The 27552-nt window shown below is 35.6% G+C and overlaps 1 protein-coding gene across 3 annotated transcripts in view; it reads left to right on the top strand.

Moving 5' to 3' along the window:
* Positions 1-27552, top strand: part of nkain2 (sodium/potassium transporting ATPase interacting 2) — a 167665-nt gene that overhangs the window by 109580 nt on the left and 30533 nt on the right. For all 3 annotated transcript variants that reach the window (XM_052586900.1, XM_052586902.1, XM_052586901.1), the window contains exon 4: positions 18126-18326. In XM_052586900.1, the coding sequence (XP_052442860.1) occupies positions 18126-18326 (201 nt within the window). The remainder of the gene's footprint in view (positions 1-18125; positions 18327-27552) is intronic.

Consider the following 27552-nt stretch of genomic DNA (forward strand, 5'->3'; position numbering starts at 1 on the left):
AACAAGATCATGAAAATTTGAACTTGTTTTTTTTATGACTCAAACAAGTTGTTCACAAGGTAGCTTACACGTGCTGACTAGCGCATAGTTGTGTTGTTAGTGCAATGTTGATATTGTATTTCTTGTTATATTTTTGTCAAATCACCTTATTATTAATGCTCATTTCTAGTATACAGATAATGCTAATTTTCTTTATCATCTTAGTTATTGCTGAAACAAAAAAAAGAAACTTTTCAACAAACATTATCGCCAGTATTTGGGTTGACTACACTGTTCAACTTTGCTCAGAATCTGTAGTTTGTGGTTTACTCCTGTACCTCTGGAGATGTACAGTATGTTGAACCCGAACAGCAGTTCATGGCCATTATTGATCAGTGCACTCTCCTAAACGGCACTCATAAATTAGGCCTCAGTCCAAACTGGGAGCGGAAAAGCTTTTACCTCAATTGACTATGGACCATTTTGATTAATACAGTTTAACAAATTATGATAACAGGCTTGAGTTGGGCCTCTTTTTTTTTGTGGGTTATTTATTTCTGGCACAAATAACTTCATTAGATCAGGAGAATAATTGTGACATTAGTCAAATTAAAATGCAGCCAGAGGTCAATTATTAAACCAAGCTGAAATCTATCAGTGCAGACTGATTCTGTTCAAGAAGAAAGCTGTAGATGGCATTGGCAGACAAAAATAGTTGAATTCACTGTGAACAAAAATAGCACTTCGACAAGTAATTGGTATTATTACCCCAATTACTTGTGGAATCCCAGAAGGATTCAGGCAATTGAATCTTCAGAACCTTTAGAAACTAAGTTCTGCTTTTTCTACAAAATGTGAGTAGTGATTGAATGTGAAAAAAAATCTGTTGTTAGGGTGTTGCTATGTGGCTCCTGTTGTTCTGAGTAGGGGGTTACTAGGGTGTTGCTATGGCTTATCTGAATTAAGTGTCTTTGACATAAAGTTGCATCTCAAAACAATTAGAATATCATGAAAAAGTTTTTATTTTTTGTAATTTAATTTAAAAAAGCAAACTTTCTTATATTCTAGATTCATTGCACACAAACTGAAATATTTCAAGTTTTTTATTTTTTATTTATTCTGACTATGACTTACATCTTAGGAAAATAAAAAAATTCAGTATCTCAATTTTTTTTAAAATATATTTTCTCAAAGGTCAATCAAAAAAAAAAAAAAGAATTACAAAACAGAAATGTTCAAGATCTCCAAAGCAGGTTTAATTATGCACTCAATACTTGATTGGGGCTTCTTTTGTATGAATTACTGCTTCAATATGGCGTGGCATGGAGGCGATCAGCCTGTGGAACTGCTGAGGTGTTATTGAAGCCCAGGTTCCTTTGATAGCGGCCTTCAGATTCTCTGTATGGTTTGGTCGAATGTTACTTATCTTCCTTTTCACAACACCCAATAGATTCTCTGTGAGGTTCAGGTCAGGTGAGTTGGCTGGCCAATCAAGAACAGTAATATCATGGTCATCAAACCACTTGGAAGTGGTTTTGGCACTGTGGGAAAATGAAATCAGCATCTCCATAAAGCTTGTCAGCAGATGGAAGAATAAAGTGCTTCAAAATGTCCTTGTTGCTACATTGACTTTGGACTTGATGAAACACAATGGACCGATACCAGCAGACGTCACGGAACCCAAATAATTTCTGCCTTCAGAAAACTTCACACTGGACTTTGGATTCATTGCCTCTCCAGTCTTCCTCCAGACTCCAGACATTGATTTCCAATTTAAATGCAATATTTACTTTCATGTGAAAAGAGGACTGTAGACCATTGAGCAACAGTCCAGTTCTTTAGCTCCTTACCCCAGGCAAAATGTTTCTGATGGGTTTTTTTTTTTTGTAATTTCAAATTTTTCAAATTAAAAAACAAAAAAAAACTCTTGAAATATCGGTTTGTGTGCAATGAATTTAGAATATATGAAAAGATAGCTTTTTTAATTAAAATAAAATAAAAAATTAAGACCTTTTCCATGATATTCAATTTTTTTGAGATGCGCCTGTATACAGTAAGTCTCCCTCAGTGTAGATCTATAGGATTTTTCATCAGTTTTATTGTTTGCCATGTGAATATCATAAGAAAATGAAGAGCACATTTTATCAGCATGATTTGAGGTGTAGATTTGTGTACCATAAACAGGAAGAGTTAAATATTGAAATGTTCTAGTTAAAAGTTTAATAGGGTCAGGGGTCTGAACAAAAGCACAACCATTAAATTATTTTTTGTTATACTATTTTATGCTCTTTTCTTTTAATTTATGTTCACTGAGATTAGTTTTTTGGAGACAGCGTTCGATTCTTATTTACAAATGGAAACCTGTTTTTCCCTCTAGATCTGGAGATTACAGTAAGATTACAATATGAACATGTTATGTTATTTGTGTTTGTGTGGCTTTGCGGAAAACAAAACAGCTTTAAGGTTCAATATGTTACATAAAAAAATGAATGCTTAAAAACATCATCATGAACATCAAACATGAGCACAACATTGTTTTGCCGTGTCTTTATTCACATCCCGAACAAAAGCTTTCGGAATATGAAAAATCCTGTGCAATTTAATCAGTTCCCATACAAAAGACAGATGGAGCGATGTATCTTGTAGCGTTGCATTGCTGTGTTTTTACATGATGTGATATATGTAAACACACACACATACACATCAGATATTCACGGCTTGTTGAGTCTGTTCTCCTTATGATTCATTGTTACTATCATTTTGCTCCCGAGTGTCTGAAATTTGCATAATATTGCAGTTACCATTTTTATGGTAGGGTGGTAAGAGTATACTTATGTTTATGTCTGTGTGGGTTTGTTGGTTGAATATCATGTATTTTTTAAAGATTTAGACCAACCCTTGCAGGCCTAGTAGCATAAAATGCCCTTACACACAATATTACACATTCCCTTAGAAGAATTATGTATAGCATATTCCAGAACTTTGCTCTGGATTATGTCAGCATGCAATTGTGCTTAGCCATTATTTATTTAAATTGCACAGAGCGCTGTACAGTATTAGACCGGCTGCTCGTAATTCCTGCGATTGCGCAGGTGCCTCTAAATCCTTTTGTTCTGCATCTGGTGGGTATTAGTTTGACCTTAAGCAGCTTCGGATATGGCCTTTGCCGCTGGAAAAATTCAGTCTCCAGTGCTGGTGCTGCATTTCAGAGCAGTTCTCAAAGCCTCCGTCAGTGTGCCACAACCGTCTCCATGGGAGATTTAGAGACACGTAGTCAGTGTGTGAGCCGTGTATCTTACAGAAGGCTAATGATGAGATGGTGTTATTGGTTTTTGATGAGCCCAGCCGTGTGTGTGCAGGAGAGAGATTACTCTGTGTTTCTCCACTGGCTTGGCCCAGCTCTTTAAAGAGCTGACACTTCGTCTATAGAACAACATGTACAACTGTTCTACTTCCCACATGTACCGCTTAGCCTTTTTTCTACCACATAGAAAAACCGACTCATTTGCATATACAGTTAACTTTCGCCTGCAGGTAGTGAATGGTTAGGCTTGCTTTGCTAATGATCCATTTTGGTAAGAAAAAAACAACAAACAAAAAATAGGGAGAACAGGAGTACAGTGATTTGCATAAATAATCATTGTGTACTGCATGTTTTTTTTACATTACGTACACTTTTATTTCCCTGGGGTTGATCCTTATTATCTAAGACGTTTTTCCCCATACTTATTTTTAGCTTCATTTCAAAAGTCTTTTTTGTATAGATTTGAATGATTTCCTAAGCTTGTAATCTTAAAATATAAAACTATATCATTTTTTTATGATTATTTTAAACATTTATAACGTTGTAAAAGATTTATATTTCAAATAAATGCTTTTTATTGTAGCTTTAAATTAATCAAATAATCCTAAAAAAAAACATGGTTTTCACAAAAATATTACGCAGAACAACTGTTTTTGACTGATAGTAATATAATAAAAAATAAAAAAGACTGCTGTATGGCTGCTAAAAATTCAGCTTTTGCGATCACAGAAATAATTTACATTTGAACATATATAAAAATAGAAAATAGTTATTTTAAATTGTAATAATTCTTTCAGAATGTTATTGTTTTTGTTTTATTTCGATCAAAGCAAATTCAGTCTTGACAAGCAGAAAATATATGTATGTATATATGTTGTCACTGGAAATGTGTAAATATACAGTATATTTTAATTGGAAATGTATAAAGTGAATATATCAAACTATAAATTATAAAAATTAACAATCAATAGTAAATAATTCATTAAATTATTTAATATAGCATATTTTAGCCTTCTTTAGCTTTATTAGGCTGCCGTTTTCTCCCCAGAAATGTTTAAAATATAATTTTTCCATCATAGAACGTATAATGATTTAGGATTTAGTGGAAATGGCATTTGATCATTCAGAACACCTAAAATAGCTAGAAATTACCTGAAGAACCAAGAAGAGCATTGGAACGGGACTGATACGGTGAACAATCTCAGCTTGTAACATAAGTAAGAATGTAAGGTGAAAGAGGTCGCAAGCTAGTTGTAGAAAGCGGCTGACATTTCTATCCATGATGCCCAGCTGCACCCTGACAGCGTTTCGAGACAGAGGTTTGCACACGTGCCGGTCGTAGCAGACGGGTCTCTTGAGACCCGCAAGGAGGGGAAAACTTCAGAAAGGCAGCAGAGCCCCTCCAGAGAAGAAGCTATATCTATTTGACCCACTTTCCACATCTAAGCGTCTGCTCCAGAACGAGCCGTGCACAGACTCCAGAGTTAGGGGATGAAGGACTTCTTTCTTCAATTGATTTGGCTTTATAGCTTAAACCTCGAATTTAAGATGTAATTTTCTCTTTTGTGTCCAACTGAAAGCCCCACCTGCCTACTCTTTCAGCTCTTTGTGGCAAGGGCGCTTAATGGCTACGAAACAGATGCCAGTCTGAGGGCGGCCCGCTCTGACCCTTTGCCCTCTGGCGTCCCCTGGTTGCCACCTAGAGTTCAGCAAATGGACAGAAATTATATTTGAAGTGAAAAGGAAGGACCGATTTCTTTCCACATTTGGATGTCCATCTTTGAAAGGTCAAAAAGTAGTTGGAGCAGCGGATTAGACACATCACGACAGTGTGATGTTTGAGTGACTAACTGTTTTCTCGATTTCTTCAAATGGACTTTTCTTCACCAATTGTACCCTTCCCAGGTAGCTTAGTGGTTAATGATCTGGGCTGTCAGCTGAAAGGTTAATGTTCTGATACTGAAAAGGATTATAAGTGAACAGGATGAGGGATTACTGATGTCACTTCCTGCTACTACAGTCACAGTGCCCTTGAGCAAGTTACTCAGGACTTCTTTATGAAGCTGCATGGTCTTCATAAAAAGTGGTAGTAAATAAAAGCCCCAGCTTTTGGCAGTGCTTTCAAGATTTAAAAAAATATATATATATAATTAATCATTTGTGCATGCTTTCATTTCTCTCGGATGTCTATTTATACCACTGACCATTACGGTCAAAGTCAAAAGCACAATAGACTACAATCATCAGTGCTCTCTGAAGAGCATTGCAAAAGGAAAACAAAAATCACATGCTTTTCATTTGCCCAACATTCTGACCTCAATTAGACTATTCATATCATATAAAGGCTGGCTTTGATGCACTGCTCTGTCGAAGTGATTAGGAGGCTGTTTAGCGCACTCAATTCAACTCCGCTTGAACCTAGCAACTGATTAGGGGAAACCGGGGATGGTTATAGCACTGTTTGCTGTCAAATCTGGAACTTGGTGTTTTTGGTGCTATTTATCTCAAATACTGATATGGTTTTCTTACATTTGACAGCTACAAGTTAAAATGCTCTTAAAACTTGTTCATAAACATTTTATCAATGTCAAGTAAATGGAGTTTGTAAGATGATTTAATATTTTTATAGAATTATCTTGAACTAGCTGATCTTAACTTATCTTATAGAGCTAGCTTGTAACAGCAGCATGTATTTGATCAAAAATGTAATAAAACAGTAATGTTGTGAAATATTATTATAATATGAAGTCATTAAAAAAAAAAAAAAAAAAATATATATATATATATATATATATATATTATTTTAATAAATTTAAAAATACAGTTTATTCTTGTTATGACAAAGCTGAATTTTCAGAAGTTTCCAGTGTCAAATTATCCCAGTTTTATTTTGTATCATTTTAGTGAATATTTAAAAATATTGTGTTTGGAGTATTATTATTATTATTATTGTTATTATTATTACTGGAAATATTCTTTTTGGGTGATATTTTTATTTCAGATTAAAATTTTATGTATTTTTATCTGTCTATCTATCTATCTATCTGGTCTTTTTTTAGTTTGTTTTTCATCTAATATTTATATTTTTACAATTGTATTTTATTTGTCAATTAACACTTTTTAATGGTAATTTAAAAGTAATGTAAGCATATTTTTAATAGTTTTACAATAATAACCCTGCACGCTCCTTCAGTTTGGTGCTCAAGAAACATTTCATATTATTGTCTGTGTTGAAATAGAAATATTTTGTAGTTCATAATTGTCTTTCATTTCAATTTTGATCAATCTAATGCTATTAAGAAAATAATCTTACTGACCCCAAACTTTTAAAAGGAAGAGTGCATGAAGACAAGTCCTGATTGATAGCCATTTCATCCCTGTCCATAATTTATAAGCAGTTAAACTGACGGTGTTACAACTGACCCTGTGCTGTGTTACAGGCATCCCTGATCTCCCCTTTATGTGAGTCAGACAAGCACACAAGTCGAATGCGAATTTAACCTTGCCTCAACACTAAAACACTTCTGTCTGTACCTTTCTTTCCTCTGCTGTCTGCTCGATTACCCTGCCTCCCGCCTGAAACCATTCCCCGGTTTCTCTCTGTAGATCTTTCAACTCATTTTAATGGTCCATTTGATTTCTTTCCCCTCTAAATGGCCAAAATTACCAGATTGCGACTTGACGCTGCAACAAAAACAAAAGAAAGAAACCTTGACGTTTACTCACACTTCGCTCCGTTTCAGAGAGCTGCCTGTTATTGGTTTAGCACCCAGGCTATGTGACTTTAATGCTTTCCCCTCAATTCCCAACAGCTGTTTTGTCGCTATTTGAGTCCACAGCAAAGCCTGAGTGCAATCACAACAACTGCATATGGTGCTTGTCTTTAGTGAAGCATGATAATGTCTCAGACGCCTCAACTACATGCAGCCGGCTCATTTATCCATATGGGTTGTTAGGGAAAAGTGCCGCACCAGTTAAAGGGAATGCAGTATTTAATTTCCTCTAAGCATGGACTGTTGTGTCCGTGTGTCTTTTGGCCTGTGTGTAACCTGTCTAATAACGACCGCTCGATGGCAACAGGCAACCAATCAGGATCGTGCACAAAGAAAGCTCAACAGCAATTAGTCACCCAGTGCCATGTATCATCCCTGAAACAACCCACATCTTCAGCTCTTTCTCTTTTGCCCTTGTCTCATTTATAACCCTCATCCCTTGCTCTTTTTCGTCTGCCCTCCAAAAAGCAGTCGCAGACTTCAGAGGTCAGAAGCCCTCACACTCCTTCCACTCTCATCTTCCCTTCCACTTCCTCTTCTCTATCATTTCCCATGATTCTCTTGCTGTTCGCTGTGTAAATGACATGCAGATAAGAATTTTGCTGTAACTTGCCCTATTTTCCTGCGAGGCTCGTTGGCTTTTGATTTCTTTCGCTTTCATCTTCTCTCCCTTCCTTTGTTTTGATCATCCATATTCTACTCTCAATAATGACCTAAAAAGAGGGTTTGTGTCACATATAAAGTGCCTCTGTCCCGTCTGCATTGTTTGCTAAATAACGTGATTCCCTCCCAATTTGAGTCATTTTGACTTTCATTGTCGTGGCACAAAAACCACCCTGCCATGTTTTGTTGCTTTGAAATATCCAGTTCTGATGTAATCAGCCATATTTTATTAATACTTTTTTTTCGATTTATCTCTTTCCCTAGTTTTCTCTTACATAAAAACTTTTGGAAAACTCATATAAAGCTTTTCAGTTCAAATCAAATATATTTATTGCCATTTATGCAATGGCTGCTGTCAAGATGTAACTGGAAATACTCATAAATATGCTTACAATGTATCAGATTTAGACATCAAAACAACAATTTTGATATCTCACATTGATGTTGTCGGTATTGAAATGAATGCCTGAACTATTGTTAATTTTCCTGGACAGACACAGACACAGCGGAGGATATTGAAAACTGTGTCCATATCATTTTCATCTGTAAGATGTAAGGAAATGAAAACGTAATTCATTCAGTTGATTTTAATATTTAGCAAATATGCTTCCTCATAGGTTGTTTGTGATGAAACTGCATTTTAAGACATGTTTGGTGATAGATGGCTGACAGCTGATGTTATAAATGTTCTGATCAGAGTCTGCAGTCTGCAATGAAGAAAACATTAGAGACACAGTTCAGATGCAGAACAATATAAATACTTGAACAAATTCTTTCGACTGTTAAAACAAAACACCATACTAAAAAACTTACTAGAATTCACACAGAGTACGCATTTTTGTATTCTACTTCTGTACTTTTCAGGTTTTCTATGTTAACATATGGTAGATGAGCATTTTTGGCAGTTTCACTGCAATTGCTACTTTTCATACATTTCATTAATGTGCTAGTTTTCAGTGACACCGCAATTAATCCGATTCTCTAACAAACTGATCTTATGCTCTTACTGAACCTAAAACATGTAGCATCAACAGTGTAGTTCAACTACTGAATGAAGCGCATTAATGAGCTGTTTATTTTTAGTCACTTAAAACCGTTTAGTGGTACAGTCCAGATTCCCAAATGAATCCCTCTTGTGATTTGATTCTTTTTAAAGAATCAAATAGATACAGTGCAACCAGTGTAATCCAATTCCCAAACAAATCCCTCTTGTGAATCGTTTTTTTAGTAAATCATAAGCATACAGAACTACCAGTGTAGTCCAACTCCAGCAGGAAACCTTCTTGTGAGTTAGTTCTTTTTACTGAATCAAAAACAAACAGCGCAACCAGTCAGATTCCTAAATGGATCCCCCTTGGGAGTCAGTTTATTTCAGTGAATCAAAAAAAACAGCACTTTTAGTATAGTCCGATTCCTAAATGAATCCCTCTTGTGAATAAATTATTTTTAGTGAACCATAAACAAACAGCACTACCAGTGTAGTCCAATTCCTAAAGGAAACAATTCCAGAATTGCTGAATGAATGAATGAACTTTTTTTGAATTTAAACTCATTAAGACCAAATAAGATTACATTTATGCCACACTTTAAAATAGTGCGTAAACATTTTTGGATTTGATTATTATTATTGTTATTATTATTATTATGTATTTAGTTTTAGTTTGTTATATCTGCTCTATCAAAATTTGGCAACTGTCTGCTGAGGGCAGTAAATACAGTAAGAAAAGCTTTTTTTTACCCAAATACTGTACGTCTTTCTCAAAGTACTAAATTGGAATTGTTCAGTTCCTTCCAGTTTCCATCTCTAGTAGAAACTCTCTATTGTCCCTAGCTAAACTCAATGTAAAGTGTGCAGCTTGATCTATTTTGCGTGTGAATTCAGGTGGAGATGAAGAAGGCAGGTGTCCTCCAATCTTTCTGTCAGAGCGTACCACCTCATCAAATCTCTGTCCTCCGCAGGGGTCCCCCTAACAGTGTGGCAGTATCAATGATTTCCTCAGCCTGGGTAACAAATGGGGCAGCCCTTGCTCCCCTACGCCTTCCATCTAAAAAGTGAATTACCTCTCTAATATCCAGCCTGCTGAGCCGATCAATACAGCGCCTGAGGAACTGATGAGGGGTGACTGGTTTGGAAGCTTCCTCCACTCCCCTCTCGTTTTCTGTTTTTCTTTCGTCTTCTGTCTCGATTCTATCTCTCTTACTTTAAAGTACTGGGCCTGTACCAGGTGTCAGATAGTAAAACCATGGTACTTTGCTATATAGGCCATGGTACTGAATAATGAAATTTATATCAATATTTACAAGGTAATTCAAAGTATACCAAGGTACACATTTCGTTACTCTCTTAGGTCTTAGGCTTTGTGCACCGCACTCAGTTCTGATGTTTTTCAAGTATGATCTTCAAGACTGACTCTCATTAATTATCTATCTATCTATCTATCTATCTATCTATCTATCTATCTATCTATCTATCTATCTATCTATCTATCTATCATGTTGTCTGAGCGTAATGTGACAGTCTCCTTCTAGCGGACTTAAATCATCATCTTTTGTTCATTTCAACTTCTATAACCAAGCCACACCTTTTGACTTTCAGTTGCTCTGCCAGGATTCAGAATCGGTTCTAGCGAAGGCGTCGCACTCTTTTTTTTCTGAGTGGCGCGGGCGTGCTTCCCTCCAGTGCTAAATGTGCAGTCATTGCGCGGGAGCATTCATAAATATAAACAATCCTCCATCTGTTAACGCACACTTTGAAATGTCACATCTCGGTCTGCGACAGATGCATCTGCTTTCACTCCAAACAGTCTTTTCTCTCGAAGGGGCGAGAAAGGAAGCCTGTCGATTAGCAACAGCTCCTTTTGGAGCATCACGGCAGAATGTGCTATTATTTTAGGAGCTCCAAATGAATTCAGTTCTGCTAAACAGGCTAATTTCATGCTCTTATGGACAGACTAAACTCTTCCGCTGGCGTAAAATGTTTGTTGTGCAGCATCTGGAAAATGAACACAATGGATGTCTGTGATGGGCCCTTGTTTACAAGGGGAGCTGTATTAGAACCTAAGGCAGTGAGAGCCCTGAAAGAGCAGAAGGAGCCCTTTCTCAGGGCCAACTGTGACATCAGCGGAGACGTCTGACTCTGAGGTGTGTGCTTCTCGCCTAGCAACAGTGCAGGTACTTCAGGGGCGTTTTCTCAGAGGACAAAATGGAAAATTGTATTGAAAAATCTAAACTAGTCTCAGTTACAGTATGTTTCATTTAACTATAAACCTTAACTATCAAGGTTCTTCAAAAAAAGTAGTAAATTGCTTACACAATATAGAATAAATGTAAAAAAAAATACATGTTTTTTTTTATTCATGTTCTGTTTCATTTCTTTTTACTATCAACTTTGTCTCAGATTTTTCTTCTAATATCTGGAAACTGACAACGTAAGTGTAAAGAATGAATTCTAAATATCTTTATTTATTCTATCTGATTGTTAAACCAAGTAATTGTAAAATGTAAAACTGTAAAATAAAATAATAGTGAATTCATTACAATCAATTTAATTCATAAATAAGAGTTTGTTTTAATGAAATATAAAAAAAGATGGCATATTCCAGATATTTTGAAATAATTCCATTCAAATTTTTTTAATTCAAATTCAAATCTGCAGAGTAAACACAAACACACACACACACACATATATATATATATATATATATATATATATACATTTTGGCGCAGAAGTACTTAAAAATAATTGACTGCAAAAATATAAACGAAACAAATGAAATTGAAACCTGAGTTCATGGTTATCCTGATTAAAATGATTCACCTTTTGTTTTATTTGTGGCGCAGTGGGTTGTGCACTTGCTCATTATACATGAGAGCTGCTGTGCTCAAGGGAGTGCAGGTGAATCAGGTTTCCTGTCTAACAGTTACATATTTGCTGTTGACTCTGTTCCAGAACCTTCCCACACAGACAGTGTTTTAAGGTATCATAAGTTCTCAAAACTTGCCTGTCTTGAAATGCTCAAAATATGAAGATTATTCCAAAGAGTAGTCAGCAAAGTCATGCAGACTTGTACAGTTTTAGCCATTTTCTATAAATACCTTGCAGATAAGGCAATCCCATAATGCACTGCAACCTGCAAGGAATTGGCTATTCATCCATACTTTTACACTAACCTATGAGAGTTCCAGCGCTATTAACACAAATATTGGGCTGGTATTCCTGGACCTGAAGCTTCTGTTATATTTATTGCTGACCTCCCAGTGTGTCAGTCTGCTCAGAGTAAACCTCCTTGTGAAGACAGCCAATTAGAGTGTGTGTGATGATCCGGACCCCTCTGCCGGTCCTGTGGTCCAGTAATTGCTGTGACAATAACAGAGACTCCAGGACTCAACAGAGTGAGTGAGATCTGTATGCCAAGCAAATGTCGTGCTCCACATGTCTTCTGATCTTCTCTTCAACAGACACTAGGACAGAAACCTGTAACCTGTAAGCGTCATATAACTCCTAATATGGGTTTTACATATAATCTATAGATTTTTTTAATTGTTATTCATTTAGTGTATTAAATAATTTGTATTGATCAATATATTGTTTTAATCTGATTAATGAATTAATTTACCTATAACAACAATAACATTAAATAAATACCTTAAAATAATAAATTCATAAACATATTTGATTAATTGTATTATAATTTTATTAATAAAAATATATATAATACAAAATTGAATTATGAATGTGTAATAGCATTATTATTGTTGTTGTTGTTTTATTCATTTATATGATTTCCAATAAATGTATTAGTATTTTTTAAGTATTATTTTATTAATATTTTTTTATCAAATGATGTATCTATAATAATAGCATTATTGTTGTTGTTATTATTATTATTATTATTATTATTATTATTATTATTAATATTAGTATTAGTATTAGTATTATAAATAACAGACCCATAAATAATAATATCAATATTAATTATAATAAAATAAAATAATTGTATATATTAAGAAAAATACTTTAAAAAAAAAAGTAAAACACATTTATAAATTAATAAAGTTATTAGTAATAATAATTAGTATTATTACGATTAATAATAATAATTAGTGTTATTTTATTGTTATTATTGTTATAAATATCATTCATTATACATCATTTGTAGTGTGGTAAAATCATTGCTTGCTCTATGCTAGTTCATTACCACTAGCCAAAAGGAGTCAGCAGGTTCATTAGAATGCTGTTTGCTACTTTTCCCCCAGTGCTAAAACATTGCTGGAGTTACAGAGAAGCTTAAGTACCTCTCCAAGGGCTAAAAAAAACTCACATTTATGTGACATTAAGCCATGAATATTTCGAAACACTTCTCATGTGATGACATCACTTCATAGCATGCTGACACTGGGTGCTAGCTGCGCTTGAGATGTCTCCAAGCCATGTGGCGTCCATAGCGCTTATTGTCATCTTTGTGTAAACAACGCTTCTAGAGAATGAATTGCAAAAAATAGAACAAAACATCTCAAATTCTCACTTTCGGAAACTTTAGCCACTTCTAATAGGCTTAGCCTGTCTCAATAAATAAATAAAAAGTCTTTCCCTGGTAGTCTTAATCTTCCATTTTGTTCTGCCCCAGACCAGATATCACGGTGCTAGCCTGAGGGAAATATTGCTGTAGCTCTCGCCTGCAGAAACCCATTTACTGATGGGAAGATGACTGACAGTCATCCCAGGGCTGAGTCTTCCCATCTTGATCCCCTCCAAACGCCCTCTGATTGCTTTCCGACAACAAACAATCCCAGATGATGGCGAATTATCCCAACACGGCCACTGGGTTTTGTAAGCATAAATAAAGAGCATGTGTAAGAAAACTAATGCGACTTCAAAACAAAGGCCTCTTTTTTATGAATGTACTGACTTGGATCTATCGCTCTACATATCTTTCTGTCCATACATATATTCTACAAGTTATAACTGTGTTTATTATTTTTTGATTTTATTATTTAATTTTTAAAATGTAGTTCATTTTTGCATAGCACATGGCACAAACTTGATGGATAGTAATTGCTTTAGCAAACATCACTAATTACCAGCAAATATTATGTCTTTCGACTCATTTCCAGAAGCGCTGGCAGTCCTCAGTGTTTTAGCAATGGTAGGATGTTGTTCCAGCAGAACCGTAGGGAGCATTCGGCGTGTCATAATTTCTCTGTGAGTGGATATGTTCCTTTGTTCATTGAGTAAATCAAATCTCCCGTTTCTAGTGGAACAGCAGTGTTTTAGCTGTAGTCGGCCATGCTCAGTCTGTCTTGAATTACATTTCACAGCAAGACTATACAAATATGCTCAAGTATAGTCGTGGGTCAACAAATATAAATCATGATTTGTTCCTTTGATCTGAATATGTTCATGAATTTTTCTATATTGAGCTTGCATGAGGTCGATGGACCAAGGAAATATTTTTTAAGAGCTTGGTGCTGGATTAAATATCCCACTTTTGTTTGATTTGCATATACAGTGATTCAGTGTTAATGTTTTTCTGAAAATGCTGTTAACAGTTTAAGTATTATTTATTTATATTTCCAGTTATATCTCATGCAATTGGAAAATGTTTTAGTTATATATAAGACATGCATATATATATATATATATAATATATAAAATATAAAATCATGGTTCGGTATGTACCTCGGTTTTAAAGTCACGGTTCTGTTTATGGTCAAATAAATGTACCCATAGTGAGAGAGTTCTTTCAAAAACGTTAAACAATATTTCCTACCCAAAACTTGTTTGTTAATTATCATTTTATTTAACTGACACTGTGGTGATCATCAAGCGACAGAATCCTAAATACAGTATGTTCTTTATGTTCGTAGCAGGACATCAGCTACATGCTTTCTGCCGTCCACCATCACTCACTGTAAAGCATGCTGACACGTCAGCCCATAATGCCTGTTGAGATGTGGTCTCATCCATCTCCAGACACTGTCCTGAAAACCCCTCACTGTCAGCCCCTTCTTTTAGGCCGCCCGTGTTTCCCGTCCCGGTGAAGGAGAGTAATGGAGGAGTGTTTGTCTGCGAGACCCCTGCCGCTTTGCAGATTGAAATGCTGATGGGCTGAGCAGTCCTGTCCTGCTATTTGACTGCTGATGGATCACGTTTATCCACTGGGCTGATGTTCATTACACCTGTTAGAGAGACAGGGAGCAACAGAGTGGAAGAATGAGGCAACAAGTACAGTGGGGAAAATATTTATTTGATTCCCTGCTGATTTTGTTAGTTTGCCCACTTACAAAGAAATGAAGGGTCTTTCATTTTTATGGTAGGTTAATTTTAATGGATAGAGACAGAATATCAACCAAAAAATCCAGAAAAAAAACAGAAATGTATTTGCATTTCAGTGAGTGAAAAAAGTATTTGATCCCATACCAAACTGGTTACAGTATGTGCCCATGTGGAACACCGATTAGTCCTATCACTTTAAGAAGTTACCCCTAATGTCAGCTCGTTGTGTGTATAAGACATCTGTCCACTCCAACCTCTCCAACCACCATGAGTAAAACCAAAGAGCTGTCAAAGGATGTCAGAGACAAGATTGTAGATCTGCACAAGGCTGGAATGGGCTAGAAGACCTCCCAAGCTTGGTGAGAAGGAGACAACTGTTGGATTATTTGGAAATGGAAGAAATACAAAACAACCATCAATCAGCTTCGGTCTGGAGCTCTGTGCATGATCTAGACTTATGGGGTAAGGATGATCATGAGAAAGGTGAAGGATCACCCCCGAACTACACAGGAATGATCTTAAGGCAGCAAAATCTTAAAAGCAAAGCATTGGTAACACACCCATTGGTAATGCTGATCTATGTACAAAATGATCTATTTACAAAATAAGTAAATACAAAATTAACAGTGTACTCTGCAACATTATTAAAAAAGCAAAAATAATTACTTAAAAAAAGAAAAATATATTGACATTTTATTCAAATGTAGACTTTAAAAAGTCTGGTTGTGAAAGATGTTTGTGTTCTTTGAATGCTTGGATGACACCGTATTCAGTCAAAGCTGTGATTCATTTTTTTGCATTAAGATGCTATTTATGTCTGTCATTGGAGCTTGATACATGTGTTTCTGAGGACAAACAAGGCTTTGCCATGCACTGCCATACAAGGGATATTGATTTGGTGGAAACAAATCAATCCAAGCATTCAGGTTCTTTGTATATGCTTTAATAGAAGCGAGGGTGCACCGAGGCCTCTGTTTGTATTCTGCAGGACGAGAAGTGCTAAGCATCCTCTGAGGAGGACCAGGGCTTATTCAGGCAGAGTTATTCAGGAGCCTTTCGGTCGACCAGTGTCATTCTCATGCTGAGATAGACACTGCAGTGTGAGGTTGGGCAAGTCTTCAACAAAACGTCTGCCGTTAGTGTGAGTTTTGAAATGGATTAAAAGTGCTTTATCACATCACCCACACTGGCTGGGCAAACAGTGAAGCCATTTACGGAGGCGGGCGAGTGATTGATCCTCCTGCGGCCTTTAAGAAAACATAATGGGGACTGTGACTCGGGCCCCTCTGATGATTCACTCTGCTCCAGAAAACACTGGAGGCAAGTTTTCGACAAACACTAAAGAGCTGCTTTTTTTTTAGTATGGAAATTTGGTAGCAGTTTATTTTTCCAATGTAAAAACATTTTTTTGTTTGTTTGTTTTTTTCTAAACTTGATATCTACTCTTTAAAGTTTGGGCAGAACATATTAAAGTAAAAAAAAAGAAATGTGTGTGGTCTGTCAAATGATGATAAATAAATAAATAATGCATATATCATTAAAATAAATTATTTTATATTTTTATCAAATATATTTATTACTCATACACAGCATATTAATACAAATAATATATTAATATTTAAAAATAAAAATATTTTTATTCTTTCATATATATATATATATATATATATATATAAAATATAATTAATATAAAATATAGTTTTCATCAGCCAGTTTTCAGTGTCACGTGACACTTAAAAAATTATTGAGATTTTTTTTTTAATAAAAAATATTTTTGTTTTTACTTTTTATATGTACTGTATGTATGTATTTATGCATTTATGTTTACCAGTTGCATGAAAGTCTGTTTAGTGCAACATGACACTAAACTGTAGAGCAGAAATGTGCAAAAAAAAAATTTGTCAGTTTTTAATGTGCACTAGCATATATGACTTAAAATCTACAAAATTTGGACTGAAAGTCAGAAAATTCTTTTTTTCTTCTTCTTTAAGCACTTCTTAAGATTATACTTCTAAGCTGTTGTTGTTGTTGTTGTTTTTCTTCAGGAGAAAAATGTCTCCTGAGGGGGTTCAGGTTCCTACATGAATAGCGTGCTCAGTGCCAAGCTTCAACACTTGTAGGACCTGAAATCTGCCTTTAAAATGCGCGATCGCTGCTCTTTAGAGGGATTTCTCGGAGCACTCGACACGTGCATCCCATTTATGCAGTCGTGCTTCTTTAGGTGTGAGAGTTAGAGCTCTGTTTCTTTCTTTCTGCTTTGTGTCTAGGCTTGGCGTGTTTCTTAAGACTGATGGATTTGTTTGAATATGTTTCTCTGCGTACTCAAAGCCCTGGTGAATAATCCTCCGCTTGTGTAACTGGCATTCACTCTAATGACCCAGGATATTGCAAACACTCCAGTCGCCAGCATGCAGATCATTAAGGCTGAAAAATGGCACACAAAATGTGAATTTGGGATTTGAGAAATGTGATTTCTTCCGCCATTTGATCGTGGAATTAATCTCATGCCACATTTATAAGTATGTGTTGGCTGCTTATTGCTCTCCAAGTCCCTTTTACGTCTCAAAATTAACCACATAAGAACCACTTAAATAATTGCGCTTCAGATGTTAAAAAGCTTCAAACGGATTAATAATACAACAAAACACAAACCCTTCAATGGCTGCTAGGGATACTATTTCTTCTTAAATCGTGGGCGTAAACATTACACTGATCGTGAGCCAGAATATATGATTATTTTAATATAAACAAAATCCTAAAAGTTAGAATGCGAGGCGACTCACTAGAAAGAAATTCCTTGCTCTTTTAACCGTCAGTAAACGAGAGTGGACTGGATTTAGCTTGATTAAAATGTTCTGGAGTGCTTGTTATTTGACCCACATTGTTAAGTCAGCGTTCAGAGTATTACATCTCGCAAGCTTGAATACATAATTGAAATCACTCGATAGCCAGGAAATGGACAAACTTAAAAAGTACCATTTTTAAAAGCTGATCTTTGACATCTGGTCTGAATATACTTGACTTTTTTTCTTGCAGTTTGAACTGTAGATTATTCAGAAACTGTAAATTACTCTTGCATGTAGGTAATGTTTAACAAACATTCTTTATGACTCATTGTTCTCTCCTGCAGGACACGGACCTGATTATGACCTTCAACATCTCCATGCATCGCTCCTGGTGGATGGAGAACGGCCCGGGGTGCAGGGTGACCCCCGTGACCCCTCCTCCCTCCTGGGCCCCAGAGGACCACCGCTACATCAGCATCGCCGGCTGCCTGCTGGAGTACCAGTATGTGGAGGTGGCCCACAGTTCCTTGCAGATTATCCTAGCTGTGAGTACAGTCTAATCCTTTACAGGCTTTTCTGTCCTTTTGCTGTGCTTGCGGTTGCAGCTCCTGGTATTAAATATATATAGTCCTTTATTATGCATTTCTTCTGATTGGAACGCTGCAGTGAAGTGCTGGGTGTACAATGACAGCTAACCTGTATAATTGACTGTTGCCGAGTATGAGAATCTCTGGTTTAGAGTCAAATTCAGTGCAGCGCATTTGTTTTTGTCTATTTAAAACCTAACCAGTTGATTACACCAACTCTGTAAATAACGGTTCAGGAAATGCTTCTGAATATGAGAGGCATTGAGAAATTTGGCTGGGCTCCAGCGCTGATATTGCTTGAATGCGGGTTGTTAATAGGAGCTCAGCATGATGCCTTCCTCCGAGTCTTTATTCTTTATCTCTTCCATTACCTGCGACACCTGCTTCTACCCCCCTCAACAATCAGCATCTCTAATGCAATAGTGAAGTAAACCCCCTCCAACGTGGAAACAGCAATTCTCTGATTACAAGCCCGTACAAGACTCTCCCGCGGCTTTCATTCTCATACACTCAAATCTAATTTATTGCTGTTTTTCCAATGCAACATGAAATCAGAATTGACCCTGTTTACTGCATGATTCACCAGGGCACGTTATTTTGTTTGTTTTCATAATCGAGCTGTAATATCGTTTGATTTCTTACCAAAAGGTTTTTGTTTTCTGTTGTTGAAACCAAGGCTGAAGGGGCAAGGAAAAATGATAACCAGTAATTTCAGAGGCTGCTTTTTACGATCCAGCCAAATCCCAGTGGATGCAATGAAGTCGTAGACATTAGTTTGAACCAAATATTATGTTTCACTAACATAGGTATCACATTACAGATGTTAAATGGGTAGCTGACATCATATTTCAAGTAGTGACAGCAATGTCCTGCAGTATGACATGATACTTTCGTTTTTCTTATTTTTTTTTAAGTTTTTTATTTTAATTCAGAGGCTTAGTATTTTTAAATTCGCTAAAAAGTGGGGTCAACAATTGTAAAAATCTAGAGTAATGTTGACTGTTGACAGCACCTAAGTTATATTAGTTTTTTTATTTTATGAAATATCATGAAAATCTGACTTTTTCCGTGTTTAAGTGTTATAATTGGGTCCCGGTGCGCCTACCAACCCAGAAAACGTGAAAACCTTGATAACCTTGTTAACTTGTTTTGGAGAGAGTTTCTCTGGAAACTTATGAAAAAAAATTAGCCTCTCAGATTTCATTCCTCCCCGTGACGTAGGAAGGGGATCTAGGAAGGGGATATTACCACCCCTTAATTAGCACGTTTCCACCCACAGCGCCACCATTGCAAGTGAAAAGTTTCACAAGTTTCACAAGTGGTGTTCCAGTTCTAACACCAAGGCAAAAGTTTGAACAAAGCATGCTAACTCTTCTGTCTTTGGCTGCACTGATGAGCACAGAACACTACTTAAAGTCCCAGCCTTAGAAGAGACAAGAGCAGTGTATTTATTTACTATATTACGTTGCTGCCACACAGATCGAATATAAACGCAATGTATTTTCCAGCTGTTTACCTTCACAGACATAACCAACAGTTTTTGTAAATCATCCTTTTTTTTTAACAGTTTAAGTGCAATAAGACATGAACGAGAACTTAGTTTAGTATTCACATGCCTTGTGACAGCCATTTTCTGTGCACGTACTTCGGAAGTGTGCGCTCAGAAAACCGTATATCAGAAGGTTAAACTAATAAGGCTTTAAATAAAAAGCAGTGTCTGCTAAATGACTAAATGTAAATGTAAAACACATGATTTCAGCACAATATGCATGATAATCAAAACCAAAACAGGTACCAGCTGTAAAGGCACAGCCCTATTCTGGAAAAGGGGGTGGGGAACAGCAGCTTATTTGCATTTAAGGAGACGTGGACAAAAACAGTTTGTTTCTGCTTATACTCAAAATAGGCATTTTGAAAATTATATAATAAATGATCTGTGGGGTATTTTGAGCTGAAACGTCACGGACACATTCTGGGGATTCATGTGACTTATATTACATAATGTAAAAAGTGGCATAATGGGTCACCTTTAATATCCAGTAATTGGTAACCTTTTTTCACTCTTTTCAAGTACTTCAGCTTTTTGTCTCTTAATTCACCATTTTTGCCTTTACTCATTCAATTGTAATGGTCCTGTGGTGTGACAAATTAATTATTTTAAGTACAAATAGTCCATGTACTCTCTCAATTAATATCAGCTATTTAAAGGTCATAGTAATTATTGAAATATATTATCTACATGAATTGTATTTTTTTATTTTTTGTAATGTACAGAATTAAGATTCTAATAATAATATATGTATGGCAATATAGTACTACTACTACTACTACTACAAAGCAATAAGCAAAATTGATTTTAAAATAGTTTTTCATGAAGTAAGAAATGACACACCACAGGAATTCCCAATTTCATGACGAATGAAAATATAAATAAATAATAAATATATTTGCTGTTTGTCATCTATCCAAATGCACTGCACATTTTATATAAAGGCAACAGTTGTAAACATTGTTTGTACATAAAACCTCAAGTAACATGATTACAGTGTGAGATGAGAGCATTTCTTTGCGAGACCCATACATCTCCTTATCAGGAGTGATGTCAGGGGGTCAGTAACTTTAATGGTCACCACCGGTGTCTCATAAACAGCTGTAACCGAGCACAGGCAGGTATCGGCTCCTTTCAACCTGGTATTTATAGACCTTCCTCTGTTAGGACTGATGTTCCTGTGGAGATATTATACAGTGAATAGCGGAGGAGTAAGGCAGCTGCGTGTCTGTGCCTACAGAGCGCCTGGTGGGAGCTTTTAGTGGCTTTGTGGTGCCCCCTCTCCAGAGAGGAAAGCAGGAACCGCTATTCCCTATTGATGGTCTGGTCTATTGCAGGAAACAATGTGCAGTTTGGGGGCGGGGTTACACATTACACACCCACATACTGTGGATAGACATAAAAAAGAATAGTTTTTGCTCTCCGTTTTCTCATAATTACAGAGCTTCTCGTCAGTTTGCTTGAGTATGAGAGAATCCCTAGGCTGCTGAGGTGTTTTATAATGACTTCACACATTCCATGTAATTAGGCGTGTGTTGATGAAACAGAACGTGGCGCTGTGGAAATGACAATATTGAAGCACACCTGCTTCCCGAGGGAGATTCACCTTCTGACTGTGAACCTGAGGGAATTTGCCTTCAGATTTATTTTTATTTTTTCAGCTCAGGGTTTTTTCAGCTCATCTGAATCCTTTATTTAAGGGCATTGTACTTTAAACCCAAAGAGAACATTCTATTTATTCTAAATAGAAATAAAAATGATATAACTAAGAAATGTATATAACTATACAAACTGTCAGTGTACTGCATCAATATAAGATTATTATGAAAGATTATGGTAATTACACAAAATATAGGTCTATATATTAAAGCTGCTATACAAATAATAATATTAACAATAATAACACTTATAATAATAAGAAGAAGAAATATCATGTAGTATTTCTCTTATTATTATAATTTTTATTATTACACACTTACCATGTTTTTATAACAGTATTTAAGTTATTATTATTTTACAATTAGCTCAATTTATTTTTAAATTGTTTTGGATGAATCAAAGATTGTCACACCACAGGAATTCCCAAAAGTATTTCATATCTGTAACCAATTCATAACTTGCACATTTAAATCAAGGCTACATTTGTGGACAATATTTGGATACTGATATTTTTAACTTAACATTTTTAAAAACAATGGAAATAAAGAAAATGATAGAAATGAGACCGTTGATGAAATTGCAGAAGTATAGAGCTGTAGAATGAATGTGGATGTACTGAAATAATTTAATATAAAATTAAGTACATATTGAAAGCCAGAGTAAGTCACAAATTTGCCCTCCATTTAATTTCATTGCTGTCTAGGAGATATTAAAGAGATCTCATTTGTGATTTTTCTTTCCTATGGGTCACACACATTCATGTGCGGAATAAGAAATATCGTTAGGGGCTGTCAGATATTATGTAGGAAGCTGTTGAAGTCACTGCATGTTCAATAATGCTTAGTCTTCTAAACACTGAAGCTGTTACAGTAGGCCAGTGTCAGGAGAACGCATGCTACCAGGATCAATATGACAATGATTGAATTAAGCTCTCTCTGAAGCATTGAAAGGGATGAGACATATGTCTGTGTCAGCAGAAGTGAGTTGAGTCCCACCGCTGGCTGCTGAGACTGTTCCTACAGAATGTAAAACAATAGCAAGGCCAGAAGTTTATTGCTAGCATTTTGTTCATGGTGTCCCTGCAGAGAGTCACAGTTTGGGTCGTTTCTAGAACCCACCAAGCTGAGACAAGATAAGTTTATTGCTATAAGTTTCTTGAACATCCAAGCTTATTGAAGTTTCCTTTTTATGGTTTTCAAGTTGGTTAAAATGTTGTGACATGGAATATGTTTGTTGAGCAGTGTGGGATATACAGATGGATATCAGTATGCACTAGTAGAGATTTATTCTATTTGTAGAATATATAAACTATTTGACAGTTAATCGGTCAAGCTCGTTTCCCCTTATTTTAGATTTAGATTAATTTTGAATCATAATAAAACAGTTAATTGTAATATTTAACCAGTCTTACTATAAATATACATTTTTCATGCTGTGTGTTATGATGATGTGATGCCTGTATTCACTTGAAGTTGATTTTAGCTTATACTGTTTTATTTGGACATAATATAATATATTATATAATTATATAATATATATAAAATATCTTTAACTTTGTATTAACTATTTATCCTTCAGTGGCTGTAACAATAACATGATTTCATACTTTATCATATTAATAACATACAATATAATATTCATATACACTACCATTCAAATGTTCAGCTTTTGTTTTTTGCTTCGTTTTTCAAAGAAAAACTCTGTTTTGCTCAAAAGGCTTCATTTATTAGATCAACAGCATAACAATAATATTGTCTCTTCTTTTTTTCTTTCTTTTTTTTTGTTTTAAAAAACTTTTTTAAATGCATTTTTTTAATTATCAATGTTGAAAACAGCTTCATGTTTTTGTGGAAAGCTCCATACATTATTTTTTACATAAAAATCCTTCTGAATATTGTGAATAAATTTACTCTCACTTTTGATCATTTTAATGCATCCTTACTGGCATATTATGCCTTGAATAAAAGTATTAATCATACAACTCACGTCAGACTTTTAAACCATAGTTTATATATTGATTTTAACATATTTAATAAAAATACATGTATATATATTTGGTTAACGAAATAGTGTACATACAGCCAATCATCCATTGCGTAATAGACACTTTCAGGGCGATACAAAAGAACTGTTTTAGTGACGATGGCTGTATGTATCAGTATATTATCCATTACATAATTCAGCAAAATTCAAAAACATTTGTCAATAATGTCATAGCTCAAGTTCTTCCAGAGCTTTATCTGCAGTGTTGCAACAGCCTTTGTTTATGCAACCAGGTGACCTCAGATGCTCATTCATAATGTGTTTTCTCTGGAAAAGTCTTTGTTTGCAGCAACATCTCAGAGAAGAAATTCATCATTTGTCCTAGAAATACCGCGCCAGTGCTGTTTTGCCTCCTCAAATCGTGTTTCTTATGTTTCAGACCCTCCCCAGATACACAGTTGTGTCTGGATGCATAGACAACATTTTCAATCATCCCCTCGAGCTCCCAGATACATAATGATCATCTTTGTTCCCCACACAGAAATCGGGGTGTTGAAAAATTGACTCGCTCATTATTTTCTCCTAAAGCGAATAAGTGCCTCTTTGATCGGTTAACTATGTAGACAACCGCTCTCTCGCTCCCTCTTCCCACTTCTCATTTTATCTAGCTGACAAGAGCACAATTGATCAGCAAATTTCACTTGTCTTCTCTTTCGCTAAAACACTGTCATTTGACAGAACACAAAGTGTCCAAGTAATAATTTCTTATCTCATATTTATTAATGAAAATAACCTGGAGGTTAATTCGATTCAGTAATATGGAGATGGATGTGGCTTGTTGAAAGGGCGTTGATGTGAACTACAGTAATGACAGCTCGATCTTCACACACAGAGATAATTATGTGGATTACAGAGGAGGCATCTGGGAGGGAGTGCTGTCATTTCACTGCTAGCCAGCCACTTTGTGCTTTTTTTTCCGCGTGACACCTGCAGCGGGCTTCGAGACGCGCCTTCGGTCCCATTGTTTTCCCGCATCAGAGCAACAGTGCGGCACCTTCAGTTAATTAGGTTTCTCTCCCAGCCCAAATGGATGTGGAGCCTTCGACCATTCATTTACAAGCATCTCAGACATTAGTAAGGCTGCATGCATCATTACACAGTAAGGGAGCGTCAGTCTGAAAGTAATTAAGTAGAGTTGTATGATAATGAAAGGGCCGTGGTGTGAGCTAATATAGGAATCGTACACCAATCGCTTCATGATAATTCTTCTGTCTTTGCAGGGCCAATGCACTGAAATCTCAACAGTTTAGCATGGGAATTCTCAGCAAAAATATTCTCTAACCACTTGCTGTCCAACTTGACCAGGTGGTTTTCGCATTGGCATACATATTTAAATGAAGTCATTAAGTCAGCTGTCATTCTTTTCAGTGCAGACACGCCTCCTTCCTATGCAAATGAGGCTTATTATAGAATGCACTTTATTTACAAATCTCTGCGTGGTTTGCTTGGTGCAATTAACACTCTTTTCTCTGGCTGCTGAAAGCAGGTGGTATGCAGAATTTTATTTAAATGATATCTGAGATTATTTTCTCTAAATGAGCACGAATGATGCAAAAGACTAGGTTTATATCCCTTTCTGCATATTAAAGAGCAAATCTGCAGGCAATTATATAGACTATTGTTTAAAAGTTTGGGGTCAGCAAGATCTTTGAAAGGATTTTATACTTTTATTCAGTAAGGATGCTTTAAATTGATCAAAAGTGACAGTAAAGACATTGAGAATGTAACAAAAGATTTCTTTCTATTTATTCAAGAAACCTGAAAAAAAAACTATAAAAATATTGAGCAGCTCAGCTTTGATTTCAACAATTATATCAATAAGATATGTTTCTTGAGCACCAAATCAGCATATTATAATAATGTGACACTGAGGACTGCTGCTGAATGGCTAATGGCTGCTGAAAATTCAGCGTTGCATAACAGGATTGTTTTTAAAAAATGTATTGGAATGATATTTCACAGTATTATGGTTTTCCCTGTATTTTTGATTAAATAAAGCAACCTGTCCTCCAACCAATACTCACATATAGGTCATTTGTCCAAATTCCTGAAATACGACCCATCAGAGCGTATACTACAATTGCACCCCTATCGGCAAAAGCTTGTTTTCATATTAATATTTTGTACTCTTTTATATGCACTCTAATTTGCATTTCGTGAAGCTCAGTTAGTAGATCATTGTGTTATACATTGATATGTAATCATGCTATCATGGGTTTGAACCCAGAGAACGGACATGCACATAAATGTATATGCTTAATAAATCATAATTTAGCATGATTTCTGTGAGCGTTAGGTTTATGGGTGGGGTTAGGTGTGGTCATTCGAACCAGTAAGCCACCTAGTAAAATATGTACGAATTACTGTGAGATCGGTGTAAAAAGTCCACACATTGCATTTAAATAAACGTGGGTTTTGATTGGTAATGACGTTATACGTCATTTCATGATGACAGACGCAACTCGATACTGTCATTATTTTTACTAGAGGCCCCTTAAACGTAAATATAGGTCGTAATAAGATGCTTGCACAAACGACCTATATGGTCATTTTTGTTGTAGGATAGGATCAAGTAAATAGACTTCTTTCAACAACATAAAAAAGAAAAAAACATCATCTTGAATGGCTTGGATGTTGAAGTCAATAATAAATTGAACTATAAACAATAAACAGACTATCTACAGTCTTAAAGGAAAAAGAGACAAAAATGAAAAAAATTCATCATCGCACCCTCATGATATCCCAAACATGTATGAAAAGGGTTTTGTTAATACAGTAAAATTGAATAGGGCCAATGTTGTTTTGTACCCCACTAACTTACATGGACAAAACAGTTTAAAAATTATTCATTATATTATTTTGTGTTCCACAGAAGCAAACGAATCATGCAGATATGGACCGATAAGAAATTATTAAATAATTTAAAATTTTGTGTGAACTGTCCCTTTACTGTAAGCAGCATCCATAGTATAAAAACTGTATTTCATATACATTACAATAAAATAGATTGGAAATGCTTTTCCATGTCAACTTTAATATACAGCTGTGTAGAGCAGGTGGGCATTATTAGTGGGTGGGGAGGTTAGGACCAGGTTAAGTTTATTTATTGATAAATTTTGGAAGATTTTTTTGCGGGCCCCTGACTAAATCCTTAGCTATTTGAGCAGATCAGATTTATATGGCAGCACTTGTGTTATATATTTCTGCATCTGAAGATGCCACAGTGGATTTCAAACTTATTTCTGAATAACCTTTCTGCAGACACTAACTTTGGAGGTCCTTTAGAGGAGAGTGTGTTCATTTCCTCGGGTGCTTGGGAAGAAACGGAGTACGCACTTACAGCGAGTGCATAGTGGGAAAGAGAGAGAGGAGAAGAGGGGAAGAGAGCACCGATGGAGGGATAACACTTCTCATCTGTGATTAATGCTCTCTCCCTCACCTCCTGCCCTTAGTACCCGTGAGGTCTGTTGTGTTGCTTTCCACCAGCGTCTGCAGTGTTGTAGACAAGAGGAAGAGGAGACGCTTTTGTCTCCACTCATGTCATATGCAGAAAATAGGACTGAAACAAAACTCTTTTGTATGGAAGCATATTTCTAATACAGAATAAAAAAGGAACTGTATTTGCAACCTTTTGGTCTCAGTATTTAGAATTTTTTCTTGCAAATCTGAGAAAAAAAGAAGAAAGTGTTCAGAGAAATTGTAAGATATAAACTCAGAATTGTGAGGAAAAAAAAGTAAATTAATTAAATAAAAATACAAAATAAACGTTTTCTCACAATTTTAACCTTCTCACAGTTCTGAGTTCATATCTAGTTATTCAGATCATTCTATTTTCAGAATTGTGAGAAAAAAGTTTTTAAGATCGAAGCTTGAAAGGAAGTTAAAATTCAAGATGTTAACTCAAATTCTGAGAAGAAAATCCTGAATTGTGGG

Source organism: Carassius gibelio, chromosome B20 (genome assembly GCF_023724105.1).
Source record: "Carassius gibelio isolate Cgi1373 ecotype wild population from Czech Republic chromosome B20, carGib1.2-hapl.c, whole genome shotgun sequence".
NCBI lineage: Eukaryota > Metazoa > Chordata > Actinopteri > Cypriniformes > Cyprinidae > Carassius > Carassius gibelio.